Below are 22,938 nucleotides of genomic sequence, written 5' to 3' on the forward strand. Positions count from 1 at the left end.
TCCGCCATTTTCACCTCGTCATCACCATCGCCTCCCAGCTCGGCAACAAGCGCAGCCTCCGCCCCCGGGCCCGGCAGACCCACCCACCCCGGGGAGCCCCGCCCGCCCGCCGGCCGGCCCGCCCTCCAAGCCCCCCCACCGGGCCTGGCTGCGGGGGTCGCGGCAGCCCGCGGGGGTCGCGGCAGCCCAGGGCGAGGACAGGGCGCTCTCCTGCCCGCACGTGTGCGAGGATGTGGGGGTTCGCCGTGCACCCATCCCTCTACCCCCCCCAGAGCCCGCCCCCCTCCCAGGGAGAAAGGGGAGGAGAGTCGCTCGTGAGTGACACGGAAGTGAGTGACAGACACCAAATGGGGGAAGGGGAAGAGGCAGGAGTTTCAGAAATACAAGTTATTACATGGATGCTACGCCTGGAAGTAGCACAAAAGCAGGAACACACGCCGCTGTACACGCAGACCGCTGCATGCCTTGCTGCTGTCAGCTACACGAGCTCCTCAACAACAAGCTTCAACCCGAACCTTTTCTAGCCCCTGTGAACCAGAGAACCACGCTGGTGTCACCTTGGCCAACATATACACTCAGACCTTATGACAAAAATACAAAGATGGCAGAAAAAGAGCAGAGCTCAGGCAAAGATTTTGACACTTAGGGAAAGGGGAAATATTTTACTGCAGGTTATGTTTGAGGGGTTTTTTTTCATTTTGAAAACTTCACAGCAGATTAAATTAAGATCCCTCCCCAAAAGTTCCATACAACCATCTAGAATGTAAGTACAAAGTAACAGAAAGTGGCCATTCTGACACTAGGCTACTGTACCATGGCATCCAACTACCTGTTTTGTTTTTTCCATTCAACACTTCTAAAACATCAGTGCCAGGGCCATTTTATAAAATGTATCAGGAAATATCAGTCTTATGAAAAAGAAACATGCCTACAAAATATTATTGTAATAGAGCAAATGTTAGAGCACAACAAGAAGTATGAAAATAAAAACAAAAAATAAATTACTCTCAGGCCAAGAATTCTACCCCAAAGGTATTTCAGACAAGTAGTCACCAACATACAAGATCCTTCAAAGTCATAGAGTTTAAGCCCATAAGGAACCATCAGATCACCTAGTCTGACCTTATATCATAGGCTACCCACACGCTAAACCAAACAACCCAAATTAGACCAAAATATTACAGCGTACAGGAAACTAAGGGTTGGTCGGCAGTAGTTAGGTCAATATAAGGCAGTTTACATCAGCCTAACTTTGTGTCTACACTAGAACGTTGCTACTGCCAATGTATGTCACCCATTACACCAAACTATTAACTTCACCTCCGAGAGAGGCGTAGAGCTTAGATTGATACAGGTAGGGCAACACAGTGTCTGTGTAGACATTACATTACTTACATTGCCTGTTGGCTCTCAGCCCCGGGGTTGGGGGCTCTAGCAATACCCCACAAAGTTGTCAGTGGAAGCGCTCCTGGTGAGGATGCGCACCACTGACAGAGAGGGCATACTGTGGACATGAACCACCACAGTAATTACTGTTGTTGCTGTATTTTGACCTAACTTAGGTTGACTTAATTTTGTAGTGTAGACAAAGCCTAAATGTATGTAACACAGGCACAGAATAAGAGGGATTGTGGTGCACCAATGCTCAAGGCACCTACAATGGCAGGGAACTGATTAAGTGAGATATAGCCAGATAATTTGGATCAAGTGACCTGTACCCCATACTTTAGCAGAAGGTGAAAAACCTACAAGGTCACTGACAATCTGAGTCAGGAAAATTTCCTTCACAACCCAACATATCGTAGACATGGAGCATGAGAAGTGACACAAGTACTGTTGCATCTGATTCCAACTGGTTTTTATTTTCTTCTTTTTGGGGTATGGGGAGGAGAGTGCCAGCAGCTATAAAACTGGCACAGAACTCCTAAACAAAGTTACAACTCAAAGGAAAACTAAACAGTCAAATTATCAATACCTCAGAAATTAAGGCAAATATAATGGTACTATGGGGAAGAATACTCAACCCCAAGGAAGGAATACTCAGAAACTATTCCCCCTCTGCAAAGGGTCCCCAAACCATACGAAGGTGAAGGAATATTATCAGGGCTTCAACACTGAGTGAGCAGAGAACCTCCTCCCCTCTTCGGTAGGAGGGTGTTGTCAGCTACACCAGTTTCAGGCAAGCCACTGAATTTACCTATTTAATTTCCAGTTATAAATTTGACCTAATTTCAGCCATTATCTAAAAAATGACTATAGATTCATCTTCCCGTATAGTGTTCCCATTGGTTTTACTATACTCAAGTTAGAAAAATACTACCATAATAAAGGAGCTGGCAATTTTGAGATGTAGCATACCATTGTGCACTTCAGAGATGCATATCTAAAAGGAACTTTTGCACTGATTCATTATTCATTTCTACTCTACACTGCCCCATGTATAAACTTCCTTATTTATACATTGAGATACCCCAGGGAAGTGAAAATCCCATGTACATTTATGGATTTGATTATTTTTTTAAGGAGAGATTGATGTAATAAAGCCCCAGACTGTTGGTTCTGCTTTTCTCTCCTTTTGATCTTTGCTCCAAAAAACCATGCCACAGTGAATCTCAGGTCTTTTGAACTCTTGACTCCCTTAACATTTTCTATGGTTAACAGAACCACATACAGAAAGCTATTAGTTATTATACAAGCCAACATACTTGTCATAACAATTAAACAATCACACATCAAATGATTTTATTTTTCGCTTTCAGAACCTGCTGTGTCTCTCGATACTGTTTATTTGCACAGACGAAAGGACAAAGAGTAAATAAACCCACCCCACGGCACATGCCACAAAAGCCCCAGTGGCCACCAACCCGCCGAGGGGGGCCAGCCGCCTCCCCTGCCAACGCAGCCGGGTCAGAGGCCGCCAGCCTCTGGGGGTCGCTTCGCCCCGATCCCCGCAATGAAGCAGAGCATCGAGCCCAGGCAGGGGCCGGGGTGGGGCTGCACCAGCCGCTGCCCGCCGGCGGGTGCCGGGCCCGAGGCGCTGAGGTGCCAGGCGAGGCGGCGCAGGGCCTGGGCTGCCCGCACCGCGCTGCCGTCCGGGGATCGGCCCCGGCGCTGCGGGCGCGGGGGGCGGTGGCCCGGCAGCCCGCGGGCTGGGTGGCCCCCAGGGACGGGGCCGAGGGGCCTGGGCGGCGCTACGAAGGGCGACACGCTGGGCTCCCCCTGGCACCTCCTCCCCCTCCGGCGGGTGCTCCCTCCCTTCCCCCCCACCCCGCAGGGGCCCCCCGCGCTCACACTCACCGGGCTCGCGCTCCCCCCTCCCCCGGGCTCGCGCCGCGGCTGCCCCCTCCTCCCCCCTGGGCTCGCGCTCCGCTCTCAGCAGCGGCAGCACCAGGGACAGGTTCCGTGTTTGTTCAAAATCACGCGCCCAGCGCCATTCCACCGCCACATCCCATAATAATGCGCAGCGACACCCTGGCAACCGGCTCCGCGTCACCCAGCGAGCGCGCGAGCGCAACTCCTCCTCCTCCCCTCTGTATGGCCGGCGCGTCCTTCCTGCCGCGGCACAAGGCGCTTCCGGGTGCGTGACCACATCACGTCCCGCTGCACCCCAACGCGGGGCTAGCGACCGCGCTGCGTGGGAGGGGAGCGAGGGGCAGAGCAGGGCCGGGCGGGGAGACGGGGGGAGGAGCTTGGCTGTGCGTGGGGCTGGCGCCGCAACTTGTGCAGCCGGCGTCTCACTGGGTTGAAGAACAAGCGGGGGGAGAGCCCTGGCAGTGGGGATGCAGTGTAGTGTAATCCCTGCGGTCACCTCCGCTCGCTGGGCACGGCTGAACCGCACCCCAGCCACCCCGCTATACTGCTGTCATCGCTGATACCATAGCTAGGAAGAGGAACTCTTTAAGTCAAGTATCGGGAAGCTGTGTTAGTCTGTAGCCACAAAAACAACAAGGATCTGAAGAAGTGGATTTTACCCACAAAAGCTTATGCCCAAATAAATCTGTTAGTCTTTAAGGTGCCACCAGACTCCTTGTTGTTTAAGACAATGTTGTTGTTTTTAAAGTTCTGCACCTATAAAATTGGGTAACAGCGTTGTAAGCACTTTGTAAGGTGATTCTCCTTGGATGAAAGGTGTTATGCAGGTGCGAGGTACTGAGTTGCTGTGCCATTTTTTCATGGGCCTACACCCTCTTGCAAGGGAAATGTACTTATTCTGTCCAGCTTCTGTATCGTAGGTACTCTCCACTTACTGTATTTGTAAGGTGTGGGCAAACAAGGGAATTTTCCTCTCCACTGTAAACATTCAATAACTTATAGCAGTGGATGCATTTTTCTCACCTCCTCTGTTTACTTCTCTGTCATTTGCATTGTGATTTGCTAAATATGCTATAGCACAATTTACCTTGCTCCACAGCTTTGAGACTAATGGCTTTCCACCTCCACACCCTAGGAATTTCCACAGTAAAGCACAAGAGTGAGAAAATTGGAGAGTTAATTCAGAAGACTGGAACCAGGAGCAATACTTTCTCTTGCCCATTTGATCTGAACTTAACTGACAAAAAGACCATGAAACTATATGTACATACACACACAGGGGAAAATTTGAAATGGCTGCTGTGGAGCATCCTTCATTGTACACCATACAAAATACACATTAAAGGTTACAGGGGAAAGTATGATATATTATTTTAGAAATTGTATATGACCTTGTCATTAATTATTGTACTGGAGAGGGAAATGGTTAAGATTGTGCAACCTTAATATTGACATTTCCTAAATTTTAAGTGTCTAACTGTACAAATTTAAAATTTAGTGAAATCCTAACTGAAATGATTTAACCCAATTGATATATTGTTTTTGTCTCCATTGAAACATTTCTCTGCAGTGTTTGCAACTCAAATGTTAGTGTTAGTGCATGAATAAAAAAATAAACTTCCTTGTCTAGTTTCATGATCCCAGCTGAAGCCCAATCCTGAAAACAACTATCTGTGGCCAGCCTGTGGCATAAGTATTGTCACCCATTTAAGTAAATGGAGCACCCAGCACTCTACTTCTATTACAATAAGTGGAGAGGTGGGTGCTTAGCTCTTCTGAGGGACACATCAATGGACCTCAATTATACATTGGTAAAATAGGTAGGGTGACCAGATGTCCCATTTTTAAAGGAACAGACCCATTTTGGGGGACTTTTTCTTATATAGGCCCCTATTACTTCCCAACCCTTGCCCTGTTTTTTCACAGTTGCTATCTGGTAACTGTGAAAAAATAGGGAAAGTATGAGTATTTGTCTGTTTTTCCATCTATCATAAACTCTATACAAAAAAATTAGAAAAGGAAAATAAATACAGTGTCTGAAATCTTCTGATAACATTTGTATGATAGACATGTTATTAACACCATTGAAATAGAACTGACCAGCTTGGGTGACCAGATGTCAGGACCATCCCGAAATTTGGGTGGTTGTCCCGCGTCCTGACCAATCGGCACTGGTGTGTTTTTTTTCCTTCTCCGCCGGTGGACCACCCGCCCCCCCAATGTGTCCCGATATTTTCTTCATCTCATCTGGTCACCCTATGACCAGCAAAACAGTTTGGAAGGAAACAGAGCTATCCACGTTCCACTAATCAGTCCCTAGCCCTGCGTCCTTCCTTTTCTGACAGAGCGACCCCATGGGAAGGAGACAACTCACTCCCTCGCCCCTTCCCCCTCCCCCCGGTCCATATGAGTGCATCGGACAGGAGATCCTGCTTTTCCAGGCCCAGCCTCTGAACCAGGGGCTGCAACTCTCGGACTGGCCCCCTCGCCAAATGGGGCGGGGCCGGGGCGAAGAACAGCTCAGAAGCAGTAGTCGTGGACCCGGAGAGGGAGAAGGGGGCTGAGTGTCCCCTCCCAGGTGGAGGCTCTGCTGCCGCCTCTCGTGTAGCCAGCGTGCGAACCCACTCCAGCCCCAGCGGCGGGCCCCGCGATTGGCTCCCGCAGCCCAGAGAGGCTGCACCGGGCGGGCAGCAGGCAGCGTTCGGGAGAGGGGAAGGGGTCATGTGACCCTTCTCCCAGGGACAGGGGCCGTTCTAGCCGGTGCTCCTCTATGATACAAAGGGCCGAGGCGGGTTCCTTCTCGCCGGTAGCTGGAGGACCGCGTCTCCTCCTTGTCTGTCGGGGCGGAGGAAGATGGCGGCCGCGGTGAGGCAGGAGCTGGCCCAGCTAATGAATTCCAGCGGCTCCCACAAGGACCTGGCGGGGAAGTGAGTGACGGCTCGGGGCTGAGGCCAAATCGCGGGGGGCGGCGGGAGGGTCTGGGGCTGTGGGAGAGGAAATCGGGACTGGGGGGACACTGGGAGGAGGGGATCAGGGAGAGGGGATCGAGAGGAGGCGGGGGAGAGGAGGGGAGAGGGGAGAGGGGATCAAGAGGAGGCGGGGAGAGGGGATCAAGAGGAGGTGGGGAGAGGGGATCAGGAGATCGGGAGGAGGCGGGGTAGAGGAGGCGGGGAGGGGATCAGGAGGAGGCGGGGAGGGGAGGGGAGAGGGGATCGGGAGGAGGCGGGGGAGAGAGGTGGGAGGGGATCAGGAGGAGGCGGGGTAGAGGAGGGGAGGGGAGAGGGGATCAGGAGGAGGCGGTGGGGAGGGGATCAGGAGGAGGCAGGGGAGAAGAGGTGGGGAGAGGGGATCAGGAGGAGGCGGGGTAGAGGAGGGGAGGGGAGAGGGGATCAGGAGGAGGCGGGGGGGAGAGGGGATCAGGAGGAGGCGGGGTAGAGGAGGTGGGGGTAGAGGATCAGGAGGGGCTCTGAGGAGAGGGAGAGGGATCAGGAGAGGGACGCGGAGTAGAGGAGGGCTGTACTGACAGCTGAGGTGGGAGGGGAAGGGGGTTTAACAGGTGCTTAAGGACAAGGATGAGTGTCTTGCTTCGGCCTTTACCTGTGATCCCTGTAACTGACAGACTAGAGAAGCCCCTGGTCTAGCTTGTGCATTTTTGGCTGCAATTTGTGCACAGTCCGTCAAACCGTTTCCCCTGCTCAGTCAGTCACTTTGCATGTTGTTCTTCTGGCTCTACAGTTATGGAAATGTGAATATTAAACCACAGTAATTTGTAAGGAGGATTAAGGGGCAGGTGAGAACTTGGAACTACTTTTAACTCTTTTTGTAAAATAGACAAAAAAGGTGCTGCCAAGACCTCTGCTCTGTGTTAAAGATCTGATTAATGTTACAGCTTTGGGCTCATATTAAAATTTCAAGCACTGTGTGTCAGACTAGTTTGGTGTTTTAGGCAACTAAATTCCTGATCTGTCATTGATACTTGAATTTGACTTGGAAAACACTTGATTGGACTGTGCAGAAACTTTAGTGATTTTAAACTGCTGTCACTTGAGTGACAGTGCAAAGTGAAAACTCTGATAGTGAGACTATACAAAAATATACTAGTGCTAAAACACAGTACAGCTTATGTTTTGGTTGCTGACATGTCAAATCACATAAGTTTAAATAGATCTCTCCCATAATTTATTTCCAATAAGATCTGTTCTTCCCAACTGTAATCAACTGTATGGGTTTGTGTTGATGTACATTGTCAAATTAAGTATCAGAGGGGTAGCCGTGTTAGTCTGGATCTGTAAAAGCAGCAAAGAATCCTGTGGCACCTTGTAGACTAACAGACGTTTTGCAGCATGAGCTTTCGTGGGTGAATACCCACTTCTTCGGATGCAAGTCTTGCATCCGAAGAAGTGGGTATTCACCCACGAAAGCTCATGCTGCAAAACGTCTGTTAGTCTATAAGGTGCCACAGGATTCATTGTCAAATTAGCTAATTTCAGAAAATTCAGTGTTTTAAAAATAGTTTTCTGATAGCCTTAGACTTTAAAGTCTTCTTCACACAGTCAACTTGTGGAACTCCTTGCCCAAGGAGATTGTGAAGGCTAGGACTATAACAGGGTTTAAAAGAGATCTGGATAAATTAATAGAGGTTAGGTCCATTAAGGGCTATTAGCCAGGATGGGTAAGGAATGGTGTCCCTAGCCTCTGTTTGTCAGAGGGTGGTGATGGATGGCAGGAGAGAGATCACTTGATCATTATCTGTTAGGTTCACTCCCTCTGGGGCACCTGATATTGGCCATTGCCGGTAGACAGGATACTGGGCTGGATGGACCTTTGGTCTGACCAAGTACTGCCATTCTTAAAGACAAAAGGAACCATATGATCATCTAGTCTGACCTGAATAACATAGGCCATCAAATGTCACTAAGTAATTCCTGTATGACGCTCATAGCTTTCTGTTGAACTAGAGCATATGTATCAAAAAGGCATCCAATCTTGATTTAAGAATATCCTTTAAATAACATATCATCCTTTAAATAATGTCCTGACTCTTCTTTTAAATTCCTTTTTAAAAAATCATGTATTTTCTGCACCACTGCTTCTGTGCAGCAGGGTCTCTTGGGAAAGCCTCAAAACACCACCACCAAATATTCTACACATGCCTGCCAGATACCTCTTAAATTTCAAGCTTCAGCATTGTTGCTGCTAAATATCCACTTGCAGAGCCAGGGAAGCACGTAGAGAAGAGTTCCCTCTGAAGCAGTGCATGAGAGAGGAAACGTAACTAACTGATCATCAACAAAACAGTAAATCTGACTATGCATGGATTGCTGTCAAATGCGCAAAACTGAAAAATGTGGGTTTTTCTGGTCTCTTTAAATTACAATAATCTTTATTATTATATGGGTTTGGGTTTTTTGTATCACTGTAGAGCCCACCAGTCCAAACCAGAATGGGAGACCCATTGTGCTATCACGATGGTTGTCATCCTGTGGTTTGTGGACCCCTGGGTATCTGCAGACTAAGATTTCCAAAGGGGTCTGTGCCTTCATTCAAAATTTGTAGGTGTCCACCAATGTAAAAAAGGTTGAAACCCCTGTACTAGAATGCTGCACAAATCCATTGTAAGATACTGGCCCTATCCCTAAGAGCTTACAATATAAATAGACAAAAAAACAGGAGGAGGAGAAATAGAGGCACAGAAAGATGAAGTGACTCACCCAATGTTAGGACAGGTAAGGTAACAGAACACAGGGTACTGGACCAAGAAGCAGGAGATCTATCTACTGGACAACATTGCCTCAATCTTAGGAGTTGTTTGTAACAATAGTAGGCTTAAAAAATTCAGATGGAAAAGGGACTTTAAAGTGATGGTATCCCTTTATATATTACTGTACCACTAAGGCTATGGTTCTACTTACGGGTATAATGACCACTTAAGCCATGAGATCAAAGCTGCCGTAGTTATTGACTGTTGATAAAACCCACACTATTTTGAGGCTTACTTTGTAATACATGTTTGAAACAAAAAAAAATAATTTCTCTCCAGGTCTGTGGTGGTGTCATTTCAATCTCCATTCTGTAGTGACACATGCTTCCTCCTCCCACCAGTATCTCTTGTCCTCCCTGAATCCAGCATTTTTGATCCTCTGTCCCCAGAGCATGATAGTCTTATAACATATGCAATCTCATTTTGTGTACTCTTCTGGTACCCCTTCCCTATGACAATACTAAGGCCTTATGCCTGTTTATCAGACTTAAGGAGAGGTGCTCTAACCTGCACACAACTACATATGTTATAGTTCACAGTATGTAAATACAAATCTTGGAGGGCTTGGACTGGGGTTTTCAAACGAACCAGGCACTGAACTCCCACTGAATTTCACTGGGCTTTGGGCACCGAGCCTTTAGGCTCTCTTGAAAACCCCAACCTAAAGAAATATAGCAACTTTAATAGAGAGCATAAGAGAAACAATCTAAACTACAGGGTAGGCATGAAAATAGATGAACAAATGAAATGATATTAATTGTGATGATCTTTTTGGTTTTAATCTATGGACAGATATCGTCAGATATTGGAAAAAGCAATTCAGCTGTCAGGGGTGGAACAACTAGAAGCCTTGAAAGCTTTTGTAGAAGCAAGTAAGTGTGTCTGGAATAGTACTTGTTTTGTTTATGCATTGTTGACTGAAGACTTGATGCATGTTGAATTACACATTCAGATAAATATAGCTTAGGCTCTGTGAATGTTTGATGCTCTCTGCATATTCAGTCTTGCATCTGAGTCTGCTTGGAGCACAAATCATCAATATGTTAAAACGTTAATAGAAAACAGACTTTAAAATGACTGTAACCTTGTTTTGTAAACTAGATTTTTATTTTTTTTTTTCCCTCCCAGAAACCTGTCAGTGGTACAGCTCTTGAATACAGTCATGGACACTACATAAAAACCTAAAATAGCTGGTCCTTGCTGAGGACTAAAGTGATTAGTTCAAAAGAAATTTAAGCTTTTGAGTTAACATGTAAAAAGTAAAGTATCCGGAAGAAAATGCTCAAGACCTTTATTTCCTCATATTTGGATATCTTAGAATTGTCAAATTTTACTAAAATTTCCCCTCATCAATTGTCCAGACTGAGAACAGGCATGATAAAACTTAGCATGAAGTCTTAATTTGTCCAATATGTTATAACTAAGGCTACGTTTTAGTCATGGGTATTTTTAGTAAAAGTCACAGACAGGTCAGGGGCAGTAAACAAAAATTCATGGCCCGTGACTTTTACTAAAAATACACGCAACCAAAACTTGTGGGGGAGGGGACTGCCTGGGGACCCTGCGGGTGCTTGAGGAAGGTGGCCCAGGTGCTGGTGGGGGGAGGTACGGGTGGCAGTGCACAGCCCAGGACCCCCTCTGCTGCTTGGGGGTTGGGATGTTGACGGGGCCAGTAGGCTCTCTACCTAGTTCTGCACCTCCCCGTCCCACAGCAGCAGCAGAGCTTTGGGTGTGGGAGGGGGCAGGGGGTTGGGGCACCGGACGGGGTGAGGTGAGCTCTGGGCAGCGCTTATCTGGGGGGCTCCCTGGAAGTGGCAACATCCCCCTCACTCAGCTGCTAGGTGGAGGCGGAGCTACGTAGCCTAGGAGCTGAGCGAGGAGGATGTTGCCACTTTCCGGGAGCCCCCCGAGGTAAGTGCTGCCCAGAGCTCAAACTGTGCTGCTGGGGGGAGGGGCGGGGGTAGCAGTGGCCTGAGCCTGCCCCAGCAGTGGACGGTGGGACTGGCGCAGGGGCTACCTGAACTGCCCCTGGGCCGAGCGCACCAGCCACTGCATAAATCACGGAGGTCACTGAATCTGTGACTTCCATGACCAACTCACAGCCTTAGTTATAGCATACGCCCCTGAAAATCACAGTTTAAAATGAAAGGTCTTTGTAAACCATAGGAAGACATCATACATTAGCCTTTGTCATACCTGAGAACTGTTGTGAGCTATGTAGCAAACAAACAGTGTAGCTTTCTTGGAGAGTAGAATCTATTTTTCTTAAAATTAAGATTGTTGTTAATGACTTAAAAACCAGGAATATTTAAAATTACCATTAAAGCTGCTGATTAACTATGGATTGGTGATATAGGTCAATGCTTTCGATATTTCTTCTCTTATTTCCTCCTTCTGTTGTGTCTTTGAACTAGTGGTAAATGAGAACGTCAGTCTAGTGATCTCACGTCAATTGCTGACAGATTTCTGTACGCATCTCCCAAATCTTCCTGATAGCACGGCCAAAGAAATCTATCACTTTACCTTGGAAAAGATACAGCCTAGAGTCATTTCATTCGAAGAACAGGTAAGAGAGAATTGAGTGAGTGAGATTCTGTGTCCTGCAACATGCAGGAGGTCAGATTAAATTATCATAATGATCCCTTCTGGTCTTAAAGTCAGTAAAATTAATGATGAGCATATTTGTCTTAAAGTTCAAAACAGAGCGTTTAATCCTAAATATTGTGTTTTTAATGTTTTTCAGTAAAAAATGGACACTCATACTCATGGTCCAATTTTACATTCTTGTGTACCCAGAACTCCTGCTGAATTCGATGAGGATTTTGGGTGTGCAAAGAATTCCGTATTTGTCCCTTAATGTTAAGTATTTAGTTCCTGCACTACTAAAAATGGCTTCCTAGAGCAAGATAATATTCTGGCTATTAGAGAAACAACTGAGATGCAACCTGGAACTCATTGTGCTGCATTTTGTAAGAGTAACACACTGGGCATGGTATGTGAAGAGACAGTATTTGTTTTAAATATATAGTTCTATTAAAAAGTGTTCTCTAAATAAGTTAAGAACTCAAAATTTATCAGGGAAAACGTTTCCTTGAAATACCAGGTCATCAGTCAGCTAAAGAGTTTAGTTCAATATGTGTTGTCAAGCCTGTCCATTTTTTTTCTTTCTAGATACCCTGCAGCACTAGCTGGTAGTATGTGGGTGTGGGGAAATGAAGTTTTTATTTAAATATTATAAAATCTAATATTTGAATTGGAAAAACCAGATAATCACTTGCTTTGCTTTAAAATCACAAAAAGGAAACAGATGGAAATGTAATCAGCTTTCATCTCAATGCTTATCTCAGGGTTTCTCCCTTGGCCCGCACCACTTCCAGCAGCTCCCATTGGCCCGGAGCAGCGATCCACGGCCAGTGGGAGCCGCGATTGGCTGGACCTGCGGATGGGGCAGGTAAACACACCGGCCTGGCCCGCCAAGGGCTTTCCCTACACAAGCGGTGACCCCTGTTTGAGGAAACTCTGGCTTATCTAAACATGCCTACCCATGTTACAATGATTGTACATGGATTAAGCCTATCACACCAAGCAAATGGATCAATTAATTGTCACAATTCCTCTGTGAAGCCTTGATCCCACATTGTTCCCAATCTTGAGATTTACAAAGTTATATGAGTGCATTCCTACCTCATGGGGGTGATGTGAAGGTTAATTTTTTAGGCCCAGACCTTTGCAAATGGCTAGTGATTTGGGGCGCCTCAATTTTGGAGAGCGTAACTTAGCACCTGTAAAAGGGTCTGATTATTCAAAGGGTGGATGCTGAGCCCTTTCCAAAAATCAGGTCCCTTTTTAGTGTCTCAACTTGGGAATGCCAAATTGAAGCACTCAAAACCATTAGTCATTTTTTAAAACTTTGGTCTATGTTTGATAAAGATTTTTAGGTGAAAGGAGTTTACTGATTATGAAGCTACTGTATCACATGTCAGGTAGCTGGAAAAATACTATTGATAAATGAGAAGAAGCAGATGGTATGATTGTTAATGGAATATGGATCAGTTTTACAGTATGCTTTTGTTTTTTCCAGGTTGCTTCTATAAGGCAGCATCTTGCATCAATTTATGAGAAAGAAGAAGACTGGAGAAATGCAGCACAAGTGTTGGTGGGGATTCCTTTGGAAACAGGACAAAAGTAAATACTGTGGTTAGAGACAATTTTGTCCTGCTGAGTATCCTGCTGTGTTTTTTAAATGCTTCCCTAGAGTTAAGTGTGTCCGGTTTTTCTCTGCTTATTTCCCTGGATCTTCAGTAGTGTCGCATAGTGACAATTGTGTAGGTAAATTCAAAATCATCTCTGCAGTATCAAAATACTCCTTGGCTCTCCAAGCACTATATGGAATACCTAGTCATTAGCATCCTTCTTGCAAATGTGATTGATAAAGCTTCACTTCAAAACACTCTACCCCTTTTCCCTGTACATCCCTTTCCTCCTCCATGTACACAAAGGAGTTACTATAGGCTTTTCCCAGATTAATGTCTCTTGTGATTGCAAGATTGAAATGCTCACACAACTGGATTTCTACATTATATATTTTTCTGCTCCTTCACAGACAATACAATGTGGATTATAAATTGGAGACTTACCTGAAAATTGCCAGACTGTATCTGGAAGATGATGACCCAGTTCAGGCGGAGGCTTATATTAACCGAGCTTCGCTGCTTCAGAATGAATCAACCAATGAACAGCTACAGATCCATTATAAGGTGGTGTAACTTATTTTAGTTTTTCCTTCTACGAGGGAAAGAATACCACATTGGATTATAGTAGGGTATGTGGGGTTTTTGTTGTGGGGTTGTTGGGTTTTTTGGTAGCTTTACATAAGCTTTTGATAAATAGATTTAGGATAGATGGATAAAAAGATTTTTCAAAATGGACTTCTCATTGAAAGTCAATGTGATCCTAAGCTCCCAAGTGTCTAAGTCACTTTAGATTTCTAGGCTACATAAGCAGTTTTGAAAATGTTATTCCTAGCTTACATCTGAAGAATCAAGATAACAGAACGGACAAAGAATAACTCACTTGAATAAGCATCAGGAAAAATAAATTCACCATAATCACTGAAACCAAACAAAAAGGAATAAAATGAATTATTTTAAGAAATCATATACTCCTAGAGCAATTTGTCCTCTAGCAAATGTTAGTCTGCTAAATATTACTCTGGTATGGGGTAAAAGCATTAGGGTCAGACTGACAGTACCAAATAGGTGCAGAAAAGCAGATAGTTCTAGAGCATTACAAGTACAATTTTTTAATATACTAGCCTTGAACTACACAGTCAGCTATGAAATTACAGAGTGAGTATAAGCATTATAAGAGAAATTGGAGGAGAGAGAAGACTGAAAAAGCAAAGAAATGCTAAACTCTGAAGAAGAGACACCAAGGAAAAATTAATTTCTGTGTGCATCCTGTAAGTGCAAAGTGTCATTGTTAGTAGTAAAAGGGAGACTTGGGTTATGAAACATTTGTACTACATTTTATGTACTACCGGTTTATATTCAGTTTCATTTTTAATAGTTATGCACTAGCACAATGCTGCAATGTTTGAGATCCAAACACTGAAGGGAAATGTTTCTTTTTTTGGTAAACTTATCCCAGCCCACAAAGAAGTTTTATATAAAAATATTTAATAGGTTTTGCAAAACCTATCTGACAGTTTAAATTAATGAACTGACTGTATTTACATATTAGCTGCTGGTACTCCCTATCTTTTGGATGAAATATAAAACCAGGGTCCTGACCACTTGTGGCCCATTAAAGGTACATGATACTTAGAGTTAGTGTTGTTACTCTGATGTCCTGGCCAAATTACAAGATGGATAATAATCTGTCTAAATCCCTGCGGCATCTTTTATTGGATATATATTAATCTTCACTTCCTGTCTGTACTGTTGTGTGATATTGCATTGCCCTGGAGCAGTTGAAATTTCATTTTAGAATTAGCTGCACCTCTACTGTGAGGCAGGTATTAGTATATATAATTCCATATTTGTTTAAATTGGTAAAGCACTGTGGAATCCTATGAGATGAAAATTTATGTAAATAATTATGCTCAGTAATCACTCATGAATTTGACATTCAGATTAAGATTCTGCAGTTTCTGTAGAGATCTCACAACAGGCTTTGGAGGACAGATTGCCAGCATATCAAGTTTCTAACTGCAGAAGAATAGTTATTTGAGCTCTTGCAGAACTTTCCTGAGATGATGGTGTTCTTCTCAGCAGATTTAAGCAATGCTCTCACTTTTGTAATACAGCAGCTAATGTGTGTCTCCACTGTACGGTCACTTTCCTATTTAGCTTTTTTCTTACTGAAACATTCTCTTTAGGTGTGCTACGCTCGTGTTCTCGATTACAGAAGGAAGTTCATTGAAGCTGCCCAAAGGTACAATGAGCTCTCTTACAAGAGCATAGTCCATGAAAGTGAGAGACTAGAGGCATTGAAGCATGCTTTGCATTGTACTATCCTAGCATCAGCAGGTAAAATGAATGTCACAGATTTCTGTGTATTTCTGGCCTTTTATATTCCATATAAAAAAGGATTGTTAATCTTTAGTTGATCTCCCGTAAAGCATAACCTTTTGTGTAGCTCTCATCATTGTAAGATGTAGTAGCGAGGAATCTAGAAGTATGAAAACAGGTAAGAAAGTGAGGTTTGATAGCAGGCCAATAACTATAAGTTTTGAGTATCTTTCTCTCTGCATGCATAAGTTACAGTCATCTTACCTGGATGCACAGAAGAACGAGTAAGTGGGAAAAGCTTAAGCAGTTTAAAAAAAACACCTTGGAAAAGGTTGCAGTAGGTATTACCTGAGGAAATTTTTTCTGTCACTGATCATAAAGTATACCTGGAGACAGACTAAGGGGGAAATGCAGGAAGGATTTTTAGAAAAAGGAACCATTGGCTCATTTCTTAAGACCTTTATTTAAACTAGGCATGTATTGTCCATGAGGAGACCTACCCATCCTTTGTTTGCAGTGAAATACTAGGTGTCCAGACACCACAAGGATGGGCACATTAGAGGCCTTGACAGTTTTCTATTCTAGATATTTTCTATATGATACACTCCTACCCTTGGAAATGGTATAGGAGTGAACATAACAGCTTCAAACTTTTGTTCCCTCATGAGCACTGTTTTAGTAAAGTGATATTTACAGAATTTATTAAGGAGGTCACTTTGTGGGATTCTTGTTATTTCTCCTAGGACAGCAGCGCTCTCGCATGTTAGCCACTCTTTTCAAGGATGAAAGGTGTCAGCAGCTTGCAGCCTACGGGATCTTGGAGAAAATGTATCTGGACAGGATTATCCGAGGGAATCAGCTGCAAGAGTTTGCTGCCATGCTCATGCCACACCAGAAGGCAACTACAGCTGATGGTACAGACTTCTTTAAAGCACAGTAATACTGTATTTCAAAATCCACACAACTTATCCAGTATAGATTTGCCTAGTATATGCATAGAAACATGTATATACTCCAAGTGGCTGTCTTTGGAACTCTACCCTCCTTAATGTATTTTAGTGTTCAATCTTAGATTCAGTTCCTATCTCTGTTTTAACCTGTTGATCTCTTAAGAGCTATCGAGAATCCAGCTTCTCCCTACATCATTAGATTATACACCTCAGTACATTTCTACTTTAATCTCTTCTCTAATGAATATAAAACTCTCTTTTCTAATCTTGCTTCATTTTCTAAGACCTTCTCCTCTCAGCTTTTCCAGTTCTTCAGTATATTTGTAAAATGGTGCCCATCAGTTTTTTTTACAGTATGATCTATTTTCTACAGATTTATACAAATCTCGTTTTGTGAGTTTGATAGATCTCAGTGTTTGTTTTCCTAACTGTTACCAGATAATATGGATCTAAAAACCATCAGCTTCGTACCTCCCAAATCCATTCTCTGATCAGTGCAGCTTTTGGTAACACAGTTCAGGCTAGAATTTACTAAATGATGTTACATAAACTAAATGACATCAGTGGAGCCTTACATTCAAATTAGAGTGTTCTCTAGATTAGAGTGGTTAAGTGCAAAGTTCATGAAGAATATGAAATACTTCATGTGCCAGGCAAGTCTTACCTTTATGGACACCTCTTCCCCTACAGCAAGGAAGAAATACTTTGGGGGAAAAAAATCAAATTGAAAAAAGTTAGAAAACATTCCTCTTACCAGATAAGCTGTATTCATCTTTTGAACCCCAAACTCCTATTTGGCTACATTCTATATGTATGCTGTCTGGTCCAAAACTGAAAAAAATCCTTGTTAATTAAGATGTTCATTTAACTGTTGCAGTGTCTCTCCCTCGCTGGATCATAGCTGATTCTATCACCTATTCGTATTATGGTAGCGCAAGATCAGGTGGTAGGTACTGCACGAACAGGAAAAGGCAGTCTCTACCCTAAAGAGTTAAAATATTGAGACAAAAGGTAGAAGAAAGGAGAGCAGCAGATGGTGAGAACTGAGGCACAGATTAACTCACTTTAAGGTCATAAAGTGTATCAGAGTCAGAAAGCGAATTCAGCACTCCAGAGTCCTAGTCCAGTACCTTAACCACAAGACTACCTCCACTTGGATGTCCTAGAACTGAGCTAGAGAGACTAAAGCCATTCTTCTAAGTTGCTTACTTTGAACAGATATGTAAATTGTTAGGGTCTTACTGCTCATTTACTTTTGTATGGAATAATAGTTCTGGAAGGAAACCAGATATGGTTAAATGCTCTGTACATATACATTTTTACCAAAATATTTTTCTTACTCACAGTTCAAGAAAAAGTCCATTGAGAACTCTAACAATGAAGTGTCATTTTATTCTGCCTCTAAGGGTCCAGTATCTTGGACAGAGCTGTTATTGAACACAACTTGTTATCTGCAAGCAAACTATACAACAATATTACTTTTGAAGAACTTGGAGCACTATTAGAGATCCCTGCAGCCAAGGTATCTTATTTGTTTCCAGTGTGATAATTTTTGAATACAAGACCTGAATTCCATTGGCAAACAGTCATATTAACAAGTATTCTTGGTTATAACAAACAGTTCAGCTTTTCAAGTTTCAGTGCTTAAGTACTCTGCACTGCCTCTAGTCTTTCAGTCACAGGCCAACATGTTCAGAATGCAAAACGTAACCCATTTTGAGGGATGGGGAGAGGGAGAGTACTTAACTTCACTCAGCAACAAGAAGTAGATTACGCAGTAGCATTGCCTGGTGCCAAAGGGAGTCCATCTGGCTCTCTTTGGGCCAGAGGTTGGGCGGCAGTAGTGCATAGTCTTAAACAGTAAATTAGCGGGGATGATGTGTAAAGGTCAGGCATTCTTTTACAGCGTCATAAATATGTTGGAAACAAAACTAATAATTCTCAGATCTGTCTCTCTAATTCCTATTTTGCAGGCAGAAAAGATAGCTTCTCAGATGATAACGGAGGGTCGGATGAATGGATTCATCGATCAAATTGATGGAATAGTTCATTTTGAAAGTAAGGGTTTTTTTCCTTTTTCATGGTGCAATTCAAAATACATTGTTTGAGCTGTTCTCTACAACACGAGCAAGTTGTATTTTTTAAAATGAGGATCTACTACTGTACAAGGAAGTGTGCTCGGACTTGCTACTGCCAGCAGATGGCGGAGTCTGTATTGTAAGTAGCAGTTCAGCTTGTCTGCTTGTTACTTACAAAGTCATATTTTACTCTTTTTTCTAATCTTTAAGAGAATGTGTGATGGACTCTATACAAAAGCTGTATCAGACTGCAAAATGTCATCGTGTTAGTCTTGTAAATACATGATGAGTAGGAAGTTCTCCACTTTCACTTTGTGGTGCAATACCTAATTATGTAACGTACAGCCACCAATCATTTAATCTTTTAAATTTAGAAATAACTATACTGTAGACCTGGCAAATAGACCATACTTTTTTTTGTCGCATGATTAAGTGAAACAATAATAAAAATGCTTTTAGTGGAAATACAGCAGAATTGCAAAGAATCAGTCTGCTTTTGCAAATTTTTTTTTTTTTCCTCCAGCGCGTGAAGCTCTGCCAACATGGGACAAACAGATTCAGTCACTATGTTTCCAAGTTAACAACCTTCTGGAGAAAATTAGTCAGACAGTACCAGAATGGACAGCACAGGCAATGGAAGCTCAGATGGCTCAGTAAACCTATACTTAGTCTTTTGACTGTAATTAATCTCCTTCTGTGCTGTACAGATGAAGTCTCCTAGGACTAAGAAATGACCACCTGAAAATTATAGAAATATACAGTCTTATATAAAATTCCTGAAGTTTTGTCAGAATACTCAATATGGTATCACTGCATGAGAAATATGCTTTGCTGTTTTGAAAGTTGTGGTTTAAAAGTACAGGAAGAAGTAAAATCTTAAGATTTGTGCTGCACATACTGTTTACTAAATTGTGGACTCGTTACTTTGCATTGGTTGTTGTGAAAATGTAAGTGCCATGTTCCTTTGAGTTATGGTTATTCCAATAAAGGCAGGAATTAGCCAATTAGATTCAACCTATCCTATGAGGCCTTTGTTTTAACAGTCACTTGTATTTATTTCACTCACTAGCAGTTTGAGTATGAAAATGCAATATAATTCTAACCTTCCAAGTTTTCTGTATTGGATTTTCAATTTCAATATCTATTACATCCAGGAAAAGAAACACCCTCTTACAATTCAAGGAGCAGGAAAATAAGTTTACAATCAGTTTATTCTCTCATGTTCTGGCAGGATGGCAGCAGAACCAGTGAAATGAGCATACCATGGATAAACTAGCATTAGCTAGTTATTAAGAACAGGAGAATACTCTTTCCAAGACAGTTTAGTACATACAATAAAACTTAGCTTTCATTACTGCATCTCAACACACATACATGCACAATAAGTGAGACAAAGACAAATTTGAGGTTGTTGCTTTATTTTATTGATAAGTCATGCTTTGCAACAATCAAATTACAATGCATGCAGCACTTTCTTGAACAGTAAGTACAACACGAGAGGAGAAGACTCTTGCTTATGGAGATTCTAGGCCTCACAACCAACGAGTACAGGAACATCTAAAATATGGAAGAAAAGAATTACATTCCTGGCGGAGATTAATACCACCATTAGTTTTGTTAATACGCTACCTTGAAATTTACTTAAGCAATATAAGACTCATTATTGTGTATATACTGTGCATAGTTGTGTATTTTAATGAATCTGCCTCAAATCAAGGAGGCTGGAGAGGTATGAGGACAGAATTTGACTCTGAATATTAATGGAAAAAAAGATTTAGCTCTGCACTGAGTGCTCTTGAAAAATGCCACCCAGGAACTACACTTTCTCTATAATCGACACTATTTAGCTTTGTGCAAACACAAGAATCACAATCACGTAAAGTTCTGCTACATGGTAATGTCCCACAAAGCTACATCAAAAGCCTAATCCTGAACAAGTGAGTAAGGTCCTAGCAAACAAATCCCATTTACAGGTGTGAGACTACATGGTGGAGATAAAGGAATGGCTATTTACCCCACCTATTGCAATGCAAGGGCACTGCTAGAGCAGGTATAGCTGCCTAATTCGTGGAAGGGAGACTAGCTTCCTGCCACAGTCCACTCCACTGTTGAGCCATGTTGGTCCCCTGTAGCACACACCCACCTATTCCTATTTGTGTTTGACATGCTCTGTTTGTTTTGCATTCCTGTGTGGAATTCCACTGCAGAATTGCAAGTGCCACCTGTGGTGTACTAACAGGGCTCTCCCCCAGTAATAGATGGTCCTTGCTGCCTGTGGTCTTGCATTCCCAGCCAGGCACTGTGCCCCTAGTAAATGATTATATATTTCCTTTTAAATGGGCTTGGTAACTTGCACTTCACTTATTACTGTGGCTCCTCTTAACACAAAGTCAAGTAAAAGGCTTATCTGCTGCTTACGTAAAGCCACATTATAGATGGCCAGCTGGGGCCCAAGACGACTTCAGTTAGATACAGAAAGGGCGGGCAGAGCAGGACTCCTCTCTATATTGGATAGAAATCTGTTCATTGATTGCATATCATTTTGGTTCTACACTAACTTTTCCATCACCACTACCATTTGTTCTAGAACTAATTGAAACATTGCATCAGAGAAGCCTCTTGATTTACAAATATGTATTAAACAAGTGACAAACCTTACTTAGAATATCCCCATTTCCTTCCTTCTGTTAATATCTCTCTTTAGTTGACAAAGAGAACATAAACCACACCAGAGGGTAGTACAGAAATCAGAGCAGATGGAGCCCTGTTGAAACAGAAAAAATATTAAAGGCTGAAACTTTAAGTAGTACATCTAACTTTTTGTTGACTTTATCACATTGGACTTAAAGTCAGACTAGCATATGGGCTTTCTGTGCTGCCTTTGAGTGGGATGACAGGGCCATTATAGGGAAAATACATTTTAAACATCCTATTCTAAAGTACTATTTGGCCTAAATTCATAGAAACTAAAAGATACTTGGTTATCCATAGCCCTGCTTTTTACTGCAGCGAGCCAAAAAAGAAAAAAAAAAAAAATCAAGTGTGCCCAGTTGCCTTCTGTAGGAGGCAGAGAGACTGGGTGCTGGTAGCAAGTTTTCTTTTAAGAGGTTTAGGCACCAAAGAAGTTATTTACAAAAATTAGGAAGCAGAATTATCTAATGGGTGGGATTTACCCAATAACAACTAGGCTTTAGCAAACGGATACCAGACTGAGAATAGACTGGAAGCTCCACTAGATCAAGTCAGCCCACCTCCCTACCTGTGCAGGATTGTTCCTTATAGAATAACCTCTGGGGTTCTGTCCAGTTTCCATTTTAAAATGTTTCCAGTGGTGGGATTTTTCAACTGGTAAACTGGGAGTCTAGTGTCCAGTTGATTTGCATTTAGGGTTAGGATGTATTTTCTGATATTCAGCTGAACTATTCCTTTTCTTAACTTCATCCATTTGCTAGTCCTGGCACCACTTCTTAACACACTGCTCTCCACCTTTCAGATCTTTCCAGTTATAGCTCCCACTATTATTAACTCTCAAAAAGTATACATATTTAGCTCTGACTTTTCCGTACCGGTCAATGCCTCCATGCTCCAAATTAGTTTCACTGCTCTTCTCGAATTTCCTTCCAATTCACCTGCATCCTTCAGGTACTGAAGATCCAGCAGGGAAAAAATATGTTCCAGATAGAGAAACTTTTGCCTTCCTGCTCTGACATAGCTCCAAATTTTTTAAAAGATCTTAGCTCCTATATTTAGGCTCCTAAGTGAAGCGGCCAGGTTTTGAAGCTACTGTTGAGCCCTTTAGAAAATCTGGACAATTCATTTAGGTGCCTAAATAGAAGCTGAGGTTTGGGTTTTTTTTTTTAATTAGCCTATAATATTTCTTCATAGATCTCCTAACCCTCCTTAGCTTTGTGTTATTATTGCTCTATTGAATTTCATGGCCATATTTCCAACCTTCCTAAGTTGCTTCATATTATTCCTCTCGTGTTCATAACATCCCAATTCAGTGTGATCTATTCATTTAATTTTCATATATTATCTAATCTTATTTTTTCATTTCTTAGGCTTTCTGTTATTTGTACTATGGTACACAAGGCGTTAACTCCAGAAACTACAATATTGTAGCTTGAAAAAACACATACACAACCACCTTGTTGACTGAACCACAGTTTTAGAATTCTGTCTACATTCTGCAACACCTTTTCAGCTAATCGGGAGAACATATGGCTAAGAGATTCATGCTGAGGGAGTAAGAGTCAAGATTTAGATAATCAACTGCCATTTAGCCCAAACTTCTTATCAGGTTAGTATTATGTACAATGTCTGCA

At 42.8% G+C, this 22,938-nt stretch overlaps 1 protein-coding gene across 3 annotated transcripts; it reads left to right on the top strand.

The window, feature by feature from the left end:
- Nucleotides 1-6,008: 6,008 nt before the first annotated feature.
- COPS4 (COP9 signalosome subunit 4) lies at nucleotides 6,009-19,627 on the top strand. 3 transcript variants are annotated; one of them, XM_039539973.1, is made up of 11 exons: nucleotides 6,131-6,239; nucleotides 7,048-7,102; nucleotides 9,866-9,945; nucleotides 11,488-11,639; nucleotides 13,155-13,258; nucleotides 13,677-13,830; nucleotides 15,453-15,603; nucleotides 16,329-16,499; nucleotides 17,942-18,057; nucleotides 18,509-18,593; nucleotides 19,137-19,627. In XM_039539973.1, coding segments are annotated over exons 3-11 (1,068 nt in total). In that variant the 5' UTR covers nucleotides 6,131-6,239; nucleotides 7,048-7,102; nucleotides 9,866-9,944; the 3' UTR covers nucleotides 19,271-19,627. The 3 variants fall into 3 exon arrangements, with proteins under 3 accessions (XP_039395905.1, XP_039395907.1, XP_039395906.1); XM_039539971.1 differs by lacking the exon at nucleotides 7,048-7,102 and having other exon boundaries at nucleotides 6,009-6,239; XM_039539972.1 differs by lacking the exon at nucleotides 7,048-7,102 and having other exon boundaries at nucleotides 6,178-6,239; nucleotides 9,848-9,945.
- The last annotated feature ends 3,311 nt before the right edge of the window (nucleotides 19,628-22,938 follow it).

Source organism: Mauremys reevesii, linkage group 5, assembly GCF_016161935.1.
Source record: "Mauremys reevesii isolate NIE-2019 linkage group 5, ASM1616193v1, whole genome shotgun sequence".
Classification (NCBI taxonomy): domain Eukaryota; kingdom Metazoa; phylum Chordata; order Testudines; family Geoemydidae; genus Mauremys; species Mauremys reevesii.